The 11,254-nt window shown below is 36.8% G+C and overlaps 1 protein-coding gene and 2 long non-coding RNA genes across 4 annotated transcripts; 2 read left to right on the top strand and 1 right to left on the bottom strand.

Moving 5' to 3' along the window:
* Positions 1 to 194: 194 nt before the first annotated feature.
* LOC117153462 (uncharacterized) lies at positions 195 to 3,334 on the bottom strand. The gene is made up of 3 exons (XM_033327536.2): positions 3,225 to 3,334; positions 2,215 to 2,309; positions 195 to 2,011 (listed from the first exon to the last, which is right to left on the bottom strand). The coding sequence occupies exons 1-3, from the start codon at positions 3,246 to 3,248 to the stop codon at positions 460 to 462; spliced, it is 1,671 nt and encodes a 556-aa protein (XP_033183427.1). The 5' UTR covers positions 3,249 to 3,334; the 3' UTR covers positions 195 to 459.
* On the top strand, positions 2,852 to 4,933 carry LOC143302807 (uncharacterized). Of its 2 annotated transcripts, XR_013058612.1 has the most exons (4): positions 2,852 to 3,312; positions 3,374 to 3,602; positions 4,112 to 4,329; positions 4,516 to 4,933. It is a non-coding gene; the product is annotated as an uncharacterized LOC143302807 (long non-coding RNA). The 2 variants fall into 2 exon arrangements; XR_013058611.1 differs by having other exon boundaries at positions 4,112 to 4,933.
* A 44-nt stretch (positions 4,934 to 4,977) lies between these two features.
* LOC143302894 (uncharacterized) lies at positions 4,978 to 7,266 on the top strand. The gene is made up of 4 exons (XR_013058756.1): positions 4,978 to 5,483; positions 5,588 to 5,631; positions 5,724 to 5,965; positions 6,290 to 7,266. It is a non-coding gene; the product is annotated as an uncharacterized LOC143302894 (long non-coding RNA).
* The last annotated feature ends 3,988 nt before the right edge of the window (positions 7,267 to 11,254 follow it).

Genomic DNA, 11,254 nt, shown 5'->3' with positions numbered 1-11,254 from the left:
TTGAGTAGGTTCTGGAATTTATATATTACTTAGTTAACGTGGAGCAATGCCATGTGAAAATTTGTAATAATAGGAAGTTTTTCTTTATTAGGCTTTTCTTTCTTTGCTATGTAGACTTACTATAATTTTCTATAATCTTCATTCGTAATACCTCTAAAAAATATGTGTGATAATCAGGTGAAATAATAACAAAATTGTCTTAACAAAATATTAATCAACTTTATTTGTAACGGCATCGGTTAACAAAAGTAACAACAACATTGTATAAAAAGGGGGAGTAGAAAATATACATACATAAAGATAGAACGCGTTAGGGTCAGGGCCGTGTCAGTCGATTAATCCTTCGAAAACTTAACTCTCTACAACTTATTATACGACTAAGATAATATATACAGCGGCTTATGTTACAATACTCTTGAATAGGTTTTTATACAAGCTATAGATTTTTATACTGCTCGATCAGTGATTGGTAAACCCAAAGTTGGCTGTCTGACCGCTTTGATTTTTCGATGCTGGTGGTGGCACCAGGTCCTGACTGATCGATGGAGCTTCAGTCTTCGAAGATCTATCCCATCTAACCTTGTTCTCGTCGATTCGATGTTGCTGTTGCTGAGCCTGAGCGTTCTGCTTTGAAGCAGCATCAGAACTATAAGGAACTATCTGAGAACTTTGAGTCTCTGTATCTTTTCGGTCTTCCCAACCATGGTGATGGGGATGGTGGTCGTCTGCGGGGAACCATTCTGATATCCAAACTGGTTTCCAAATCTTCTTCCATGCTGGAACCCAAATTTCCTTCCAAGCTGGTACCCAAATCTGTTTCCAAGCTTCTTTCCAGGCTAATTTCTTATCAGGTATCCACTCAAGTTTCTTGTCAGTCTTCCAAATCTGTTTCCAAGCCTCTTTCCATTCCAGCTTCTTATCAGGCACCCAAATAAGTTTCTTAGATGGTTTCCAAATCTGCTTCCATTCTTCCTTCCAGATAAGCTTCTTGTCATCTACCCAAATTTGCTTTTTGGCCGGCTTCCAGATTTGCTTCCAGGCTTCCACCCACTCCAGTTTCTTGTCCGGTACCCAGATCTGTTTTTTCGCTGGTTTCCAATACTTTTTCCATAGTGGTTTCCATATCAGTTTCTTCTTCCACAGATCGTGACTAGTGTACTGCCATCCATGGTTATCGGTGCCGTGGAAGTGCTCACCAGGAATGCCGATTTTCACCCATTCAGGGATCCAGATTTTTTTCCAGGCTGGTACCTGAATCTCTTTCCACGCTGGTACTTGAATTTCCTTCCAAACCGGTTTCCAGATCTTCTTCCACGCGGGCACCTGAATTTCCTTCCAGGCTGGCACCTTTATAGGTTTCCAAACGGGTTTCCAAATCTTTTTCCAGGCTGGTACCTGAATGTCCTTCCACACTGGGACCTGTATCTCCTTCCACACGGGCTTCCAAATTTTTTTCCAAGCTGGCACCTGAATGTCTTTCCATACTGCCTTCTGTGTTGGTACCCACACGGGTTTCCAAATTTTCTTCCACGCGGGCTTCCAAATTTGTTTCTTTGCTGGTTTCCAGATTTTCTTCCATCCTGGCTTCCAAATCAGTTTCTTCTTCCAATAGCCATGATCGTGGTGATGATGGTGATGATCGTCATGGTGTTCTTCGAGCGCTCCATTGCCTCCATCGCCACCACCTCCTCCAGAATGACCAAAACCACCACCAACGTCACCTCCACTGGAATGGCCAAAAGTACCGCCAATGTCACCTCCAGAATGACCAAAACCACCGCCGATGTCACCACCGCCAGAGTGACCAAAGCCACCTCCTCCAGAATGGCCGAAACCACCTCCTGTATCACCACCGTGAGCGCTAAGGTCTCCACCGTGACCACCTAGATCTCCACCGTGACCACTTAGATCTCCACCGTGACCACCTAGATCTCCACCGTAACCGGTAGCTAAACCGCCACCATGGCCTCCCAAATCATCACCCCATCTCTTCTGTGCCGCTGTGCCATATCTATGTTCAAAAGTTATTTAAAAAACTATAATAATTTACTAGTAAACTTGCTATAGTATTACTATGATATTTACTATAGTATTTGAATTGTTTAAAAGAAAAATATTTTAATCCTGAAAGATCATAGAAATAGTATATAGTAAGAATGATTTTAATGAAGTTCTATTTATGTTTTTAGTAAAAATAATGAAATGTACACTTACGGAATTTGTTGCTGAGACTTCTGTTCCTGCAGTTGATTCTGATCCACTGCCTTGCTCGCCACAAGTGCGGCTTGCAGTAGCACTACTAGTGCAGCCTGTGAACAACGTAATTGCAGCTATTACAGAATTTCTCTATAAGTAACATGCTAGCAAATGTCACTATTTAACGCCGTTTGCCTTAACTATTTTTGAGTTCCAGATATAATTACGTTTAAATCTTGATAAGAAAACTGAAACATGCAATACAAGACACGGAGAAATTTTGATTTTTTTATGGTAATATTCTAGTCATGACTTTTAACCGCTGTTCGTTTATGGTACATCACTTTCGAAACTCGTTGCCAATCGATAATCAAGTAACACGTTTGTAGACAAATAGTGACTGTCGCCCTACAGTTCCGGTTCTGTCCATCGTTGTTCTCGAATTGTTAAACATGGTTGAGGAGAAATACTATGAGCATCGAAGAAAACAGGATCGTTTAAAATTGTAATAAATAACAGAAATATCTAGTTCAATGTTTCTGCAATATTAAATATTTTAAAACTTAAATTATATTATCAGATATTATTTTCTAGATTTATGATTATTCATGAAAGGTATGCACATTTTACCTATATTTTATTATATTATGTCTGGACAACAAAATGATTAAAAACGATCTACATAGTACCATATAAATTAACCATAGATTCTATTTTTCAGATAAATAACCTGGAGCGTCTAACGTTGGCCCAATCGTTAAATGGTAATCAACATTACTTTACCAGAAACTTCAAGTACGATGATCTTAATAGTCAAGTCGATCACCATTCTTCAATCATGACACTCGCTACTTACTCCAGATATGACGAATCTCAAAGACATCACCGATTATTTCGCTTGCACCCTTGCTACGATGAAATCGTTCGAGAACATCCACCTTACTCAGATGCGATAGTTAAAAGAATCACGATTTGTGGATAAGGTCGAGAAACTTAATCGAAACAAATGTTTTAAAAGAAAAACTAACCACGCATCCCGGGCGAATCCTCATATTTTTCGCAATGCCGCCCGTCGGGCTCGGGCCGCGTACTCTTGTTCCCTAAGTGCAGGAAAACGTAAGTTACTTCGTCCAATCAGCGGAACGCCGTTGTTATATAGGCGCGTATTCTCCCCCAGTGCTATCGTCGGAAGGTGACTCGTGGACGTGGTGCGCCTGGGCCAGGTGCTGAAGGTGGTGGTAAAATCGTCCTGGTGGAGGAGGCAGTCCACATAGTCAGAGGAAATCGAGACACGATGGTGGTGGGCTCCGAGGGGACGACGTTACGGAAAGCCCGTAACTTGACTACCTAGCGATGGAACCGATTTTATTCTTTTCTGTTGGCTGACCACAGTTTGTTACATGAAGGTACTATCATGTTCTTGTAAGGTTTTCCTTTTTTGTGGATCTATATTTACAATATTTCAAATTTCAATGCTATTTCCTTTCTTAAACTAAGTAGTCGTTTTTGGAGATAATCAGGGCAGTATAATAGAAAACGTAATTTATATATTATATTATGTATTTATAATTTAATATAATTTAATTTAATTAAATATATTTCATTTAATATAAAGATACTGGCTATATTATTTAGGAAAATTAATATGACAGAAAATGTCGTTATACATGTTACACAACATTTTTAGCCTAAGTATAATATTACTAGAATATTGATACTATACTGTACATGATATGTATTTTACTCATATAACTATTCACAGAATTCAAAAGGAATCTCCACAACTGATTTCAATACAAAATCTGTTCTACCTATCCTCTGCTCCTCATAATTGATATTGTATATTCTATAATTAGTATCCTATTCCATATTTCATAGTAACGCTAACAAAAAACATCCATAAAATAATTTGTAGAGCTCAGAAGGGACTTAATCCCATCGCTACGTTCGCTCTCCTTCTTCCTTGCCGGAGTCCACCTCCCACGAGCAGACTGGCGATCTTACTTTATACTATACCACGATGGGCTATCGTTCCGGAGAAAGTGATCGGGAACGCGATCCGGTCGGGCGAGCCTGACGGTTTCGTTCTCTTGGTATTTACGCGGCTCTGTCCAGCGAAGGCGAAGTTCACGGGTAAGCAAGGTTATGTAGCAAGGTTATACCTGGTGTTCCAGATTACCTGAGAAGGGAAAAGTGGTGGCAAAAAGAGATCGATCGGCGCCACTTCGTGTTTCATGTAAATTTTTTCCCTTTGTATGATCGGACCGATTTCGGGACATCCAACCGTTTCACATCCACTGCTGGTTTCTCTTCTGAAAGGCCCCACGGCTGGACCAGCATCGTTTTTCCTTTCACATATCCTGTCATCGTTGATAAGCGCCGGAAGGCGTACGATCGACGTCACATCAAATTTTGCCACTTGATTCAGTGATTGAGGAGCATACATTAAAGTAAGAAAAAGTTTCTCCACCTGTAAAAGACTAAAAGGAATTGGATTTTTAAGAGCTGAAGAAAAAGGTGTTGCGAATAATAGAAATATAGAAATAGAAATTTGTATCATAAATTATAGAATCTCTACTTATATTCCTTAATCCGTAATTTCTTTTAATAAGGAAAAGTACGTATTCATAAAAGTGTCGTATAGAAAATCGCGGAACTAATTGTTGCTGCTAGGCACAATCATGGTTTCGCCTTTACATCGAGTGAAAATAAATTTCCTGATGCGTCCTTATTCATTAATGATTTCTAATGCGTTCTGTTTCATTAATTACGCAGACGGTTTGGATAGATCAACTTCCGAATGAGATTCCGTTTACGCAATTTTACTACCCGTTCAGTTATTCAACAGTCACGAGACAAACAGAAATATAGTGATTACTTATTTAATCTAATATCTCGTCTCAAGATCATTGATTGAAATATGTCCAAGATATACAATTTTATGTACAACACAATTTTGCTCCTTGGAAGAGGGACTCACATTCCTATATGTTACATACTTTCGCAAGATTTAATTGTCTGAAACGAAACAACGGACACGGATTATGGTGGCGTTGCGTTTTATTTGAAAAGTTCATAATCACAGACGCCTGCATCAGTGAAAGTTCACGCTAAAGTGGGAAAAAATATTACAATGCAAAAGATACGACTCCTGTTACCTCTTTGAGATCTTAACCATTAGTAATCACGAAATATATGTCAACATTCCAAATTTAATGGAATATATGTAATTTAAAAGAATAATGGCACAAATGAGGCTGTCAGAGAAACAATAGTGGACGATGAAGGTAGGAAACGAAATAAGTTATGAGAAAGCATACTCAATAAAAATGATATAAAAATATTTCTTTCACTTTAATGATAATTTCTTTTACTTTGGTTCCATTTTCAGCTGACGCACTTTGATCATCACTTTGATGCAAAATCTGAAATATGGTAAGAATAAGTAAATGATAATAAATAATAAGAAATGTCATAAAGTAGATATCTCTAATTAGACAATGAAGTCTTTATTTTACTTAACCTAGGTATTAGTGACTTGAAGTGGATATCGATTCCATCCAACGTATTCCAAAGTTATTTCGCGTGTTAATATGTTGTACTACACCACTGGGTTTGCGAGCCAAGCTGGAAGTGATAACTGTCTAATTTCGCGCGAAATACGCAACGACAGGTACACGTATTCGCAGGATGAAAGTGAATTCTTTATTCTACGAAGCCAAACACTTGAAAGCAAACGAAACTGCTAGGATATGTTCCAACTATTCCGGTTCGTAAATCATTTGGTCGCGCGGTTGCTCCAGATTTTCAAACCTGTACGCGAGAACAATCCAGACCGACGTTTCACCATTCCTCCGCGTCTGCGATATTAGTTTCCGCTTGATACTAACATTTTCTTTTGACCCTGAGAAAAAGGCCCAACCTGAAACGTTCAAAGCTAACAGCCGTCATTCTTAGAATTTCTTATTAAGTTCTAACTTTCAGTTCTTCATATGTTTATCATTGCGTGTCACAACTTAAGAGCCCGGCGCGGAATAAATACTCATTGGCTGTTATCTGGTAAAGTTTCGCTAATTAATTTCCTATTTTTTAGAAGGAGAGTTAGCAATGGCAAATATTGATGTATGCACATATATATCATAGTAAGGATATATAGGACTGTGAAACGGAGAAGAAGATATGAAATCTGTCATCCATCATTTGGCGCGTGGGTGGAAGTAAAAAAAGGACGTTTGAGACGTTTCCTAAGGCGCGACGGTAAATAGAGGATCGAAATATTTTAGAAATTTGTATTTGCACTCCAGATGGTCGACTTATGGGCAAATACCTACGGCTTGCTTTCTAAACGTCTCGTCCCTCGAGGTAGTCTCGCTCCTCGAAATGTCTCTTCTTCGATATTTGGGTTACGTGCTCCGGTAAAAAGGTTTACGAAAAACAAACGATTGCTTCACGTTCCCGGAAACGGTGTCTTAGTTTAGTTCTTATCAGAAGTAGAACTAGGTCTTCCTCTTATTTTCTTCTTTGAGAGTTAGAAAGAAAAGTTTTATTCACGAAAGATAAAAGAATTGGTACCATATGATTAACAGATTAATCTGCAATTAAGAATAATATTAATATTTACGTTACTTATTTTCAGTATGGAGAAGTGATATAAACTTTATGAAAGAAAAAAGATGTAAATACCCGTCTTCTTCTTTTAAAACTCACATTGTTAGAAAATTGCTCTTTATGATAAGGAGCAATGTAAGTATTTATGATATTCGTTTCATTTAGGACAGAATACGTTTTGCATTGCGTGATACTTTATCCTATTTTGTCTGTGCAACAGTTTACTCGAAAAGATGTTCCCGCCACTTTCGTTGAAGTAATGGATAATAGATTTAAATCTTTACACAAATTTCTTCGCTGGTGATTTCTTCATGTTATTTACTGCATCTCTATATCAAATAGTTGGCAATAATCGAGGAAACGAGCAAGCAGATATACAAGATAAATGTTTATCCTTCCTATTTTATGCACGATATCTTTCGAGCTTATAGTCTCTTCTGATTCCACAATGTATTTGCTTTCTATTAGTTCTCTTAAAAAATAAAAATAATTCTTTTAAAAAATAAAAATTATAGTGAATTTCATTACTAATTATTCAAAGAATTCTTAAAAATGTTTAGTTTTTAAGAAAGTGAAGAAAATAGAATATTTCTTCTAAAGAAATAATTCGTCTCTAAAAAGCAGAGATATAAAACTTGCTCTATCAGAATGTTACTCTACCTACAAGAACACGTGTAGTCGTCTAAGAACACGTTCTAATATTTCGTACACCATCCTAACTTTTTTCTGTCGGTAAAATTAAATGATTACAGTATCGTCAGTCTTCAAGATATAATTATGTCTCTTTACTTCGAAAATCTTTCATTTGTCTTTGATTTTTTGTCCATGTAATTTCTCGGGAGTGAAAGGTGTCCGTGGTGATTTCATACTACATGGTCATATACACGTACGCTCGTTTACGCACGTTCGCATGTCCATATAAACAAACATTATCGCGTTACCTAATCCTTGTTACCCGCCATCCATTAACAATTAATGCTTCGCCATGATTTTCACCAATCAAAGTGTCCACGCGAATAATATAGGGAATTAGAAAATACAAAACTGTACAGTACATAATTGCACATTACATAATATGAAAAAATATATAAAATATATAAATATATGAACATATGTAAAATATAGTGCCTTTTATAATATTCGATAGGTAAAACAACTTTCCATTTTGCTATTTTTTCTACTTTTGTGATTACTATACTCTCTAAAATATGAATTTACGTAAAAACCAGCAGTCTATTTGTAACGATATTTTGCGATCTTGAGCTAGCAGTAAACAAAGAAATTTATGTTTAACTCAAAAGTTCTATCACGTTTTAAGTTCCAAATCTCATGTAGTGCTCAATATGATCTTTGACAGGTCTCGTGTCACGTGTATTGTCTTTAGTACACACTGAACTTTCCATTCATGTTTCTGACATTTTCAACGCTTGTCAGATAAGTATAATAGTAGCGTGCACTATCGGTGGCATACGTGATTTGAAAGAAAAATTGTGCGTGAAGACACGAGAATGTGTTAGAAAGCAACTCAATGTGGAGTATCCCTGTTAAGATTTTATTTCAATCAGAACTAATATTATTTACTTATTTGCGAAAATTTATTTCTCATTGCATGGAAAACTTTAGAATCATTTTGTAGGGTTTTATCGGTTGATGAACTTCATAGTATTTTTTTTTCACCGAACGTTCAACAAGTGTTACTTAACTAAAACTGTGTTTGATATTCAATTAGGACGTTTGGTATATGCTGTCGTTCGTTATATAGTTCGGTTAATGTTAGATCCTTTGAATATCTGCCAGTTCCGGCGTGTGGAAGTTTAGTGAAAGTAACAAATACCGCCGGGCAATTGATGTAACAGCCTTACTCTGGTCTTCTATCAATCTCGTCATTCCATTACGAATCGTAATGCCTTCTAGAAATACGATGGGTCGCCCCTGTTAATAAGTGGGTAAGTCAGTGAAAGGTGTTCCATCATTCGTAGTCCATATCCTGGAATTAAGATACATACTTAAGAAAATTATGAAAGGAACTATTTAAAATTTACAGCGTCGTAACTTCTCATTGATTGATTACAAAGGGTTCTTAAGCTTGATATGTATTTTTCCGCTACTTTTGTGTATTAATATATGGTATGAATGTTGCTAGTACTACATCTGAATTTCCAAAGTATCTCAGTTCCCGACGTATCAGTTTTTATGTATCTGGTACGAAAAATACTTGAGTTTACGTATATCTGAATCCAAGAATACTTGAATCAACATCGATAATCCCGAGTACATAATTTTTGTAATGTCTGAAGTCCGAGGTAACTGAAGTAGGTACTTGAGCTTTCAAATACATCTAAATCTAAGCGTGCCTGAATTTTCAATATACAAGTTCTCATGTATGTATTCTCTTCCGAATCTTCGATTAGTTGAATTCTGAAATAAGTACTTGAGTTGCTATCGTGTAGTTAGCACTTGTAGACAATAAACGTCTAATACAAGCATCTGTTCTACTCATTAGAAAGCGTTAGGCATTGTCACATCCTTGTTTGAAAGTGAATTGCATGAATTTTCTTCGGGCCACGGGTTACGTATTCATTCTCTTTGATTTCCTGGCACGCAGTTGCGTACACTTCGATAGATATCTTTATCCTCGTGCAGCGTAAATTAGAAACCGGATGTTCCACTCTCTACAGAAATCCAGCGACATTTTAGGAAACTAGCGTTGAAGATTTTTCTCTTGTCTGGTGAGATCCTGAATGACATCGGAAAACGAGGATGAACAAAGGAGCGTTGGAAGGTGTAAAACGTAATTGTCAGAACTGTCAGACAGTGGAGAGTGTCAGAATGCGCTAATCGTCGAGATTAACTTTCACATATTGTAACAGCTATATGAACGTTGGAATGTTCTCAGAGAGCAGGAAGAGTTATTAAGATCACGGCCGGTTACCCAAGCACGCTTGAATAAGCTTCGATTCCATGGAATTTTCTCCTGTCATTAACCTTCACGAGTAGTATTAAAATATTTTGTACTTAACGTTCGACTAAATCGCTCATGTATCTTCATACATTAAGAGCGCAAGTGAAATGAAAAAAATGCCAAATAATGTGCTATATGTTGAATGCGTCGAAGTTAAGTAACAAGGATTTCACTTCATGGCTCGAGATTCAAGGTAAAGTTTACTGCATCTTTTTTCTTTTTTCTTCCGTGTATTTTTAAGTTTTTCGTGTTAATATCGTTAATCACGAAGAACCTGAAATTGTCCGGAGGATAGTTTTATAGGAGACATTGACCAGTGACAGATATAAATCTGCCCGTTCACGATTAGCGAATTTCTATGTTGCTCCTTGACATTTCATGCGGTGGAAGTAAAGCTATGTGGAAGAATAAGAGGCATTGGCGCAGTCATTAAACTCTTGAATAATACCTGCTTTCCAATCTACCATTATTTTACTTCGTGATACCAAAATGTGACTGTAAGTGATTGTAATCAATACACGCCTTACTATGTAGAAAATAATATATTACGAAAATTGTATATATTTCATGACTTACTATATCAGAAATAAAGAAGAACACATGAGTAAACATGTAGGAAAGAAACATCAAATATTATATTCCATCTTATTGCAGAGTAAAAATAGAAAATTCTACGAATATTCGACGCCACTGAAAATAGAAACAGCTGAGTAAGAAGGAAATGTGTCCCATGTATCCTGCAGGTCACCAAGTTCAGATAGTTATCCCTTTCTCATGTGACTCGGCCTCTTCTTTCCTGCTTCCCAGCCGAACAGGCAATTTCCACGATGGGAAAGTCACAATGGTGGTACATCCTTTTAGCATGAAACAGGCAAGGAAAAAAAGCAACGCGTGCCTGCCTTCGGTTTTCGACTTGTAAACGAGTGAGTGCATGCTTCCGCTATAACGAATGAGTAGAGAGCTGAAGATGCATCTGAAGACGGTGCAGGCTGTGCTGGGTTGAAAGTGAAACTTACGTCTCAACGCGGCAATGTGATCGAACCAATTAACAATCGCCTGGAGTCATGAGCTTTCGATCTGGTGTACGCATGGATGCATCCGACACCTTAAGAAATTAATGGCACTTTCGTACAATACAAATGGATCGAATTATCCATAGAAAGTATTGGAAAATATCTCATAAATATTTGGAAAATATTAAAAAAGTATTGGGAAATATTTGTTAGATATTTCAATCACATATAAGAACAATTTATTTTTTGATAATTGTTTGGCTTTGGCGGCTTTTTTCACCACTAAAAAAATATATTAGGTATTTAATTAATCTCATATATTAAATTAAATAATATAAACATTGATGTAGAACTAAATAATTGAGCCTTCATTTAATCTGGAAAGAATAAAAAATAGAATAGAACTTTTCAAGTTTGAGGCAATATTCGATATGTTTCATACAGGTTCTTTTTGTTATTTATAGTTATTGGATTT

The sequence above is a fragment of the Bombus vancouverensis genome, chromosome 1 (assembly GCF_051014615.1).
Source record: "Bombus vancouverensis nearcticus chromosome 1, iyBomVanc1_principal, whole genome shotgun sequence".
Lineage (NCBI taxonomy): Eukaryota > Metazoa > Arthropoda > Insecta > Hymenoptera > Apidae > Bombus > Bombus vancouverensis.
The sequence above is the reverse complement of the archived record's forward strand: the minus strand, read 5'-3'. Positions and strand labels throughout refer to the sequence as shown.

Bases quoted from the DNA above. Each gene is read 5' to 3' on its own strand.
- LOC117153462 (XM_033327536.2), bottom strand. From the start codon at position 3,248: ATGAGGATTCGCCCGGGATGCGTG. The intron at 2,310-3,224 runs GTTAGTTTTTCT...CGTTGTTCACAG, and splicing joins GGATTCGCCCGGGATGCGTG to GCTGCACTAGTAGTGCTACT. The intron at 2,012-2,214 runs GTAAGTGTACAT...TTTTGAACATAG, and splicing joins AAGTCTCAGCAACAAATTCC to ATATGGCACAGCGGCACAGA.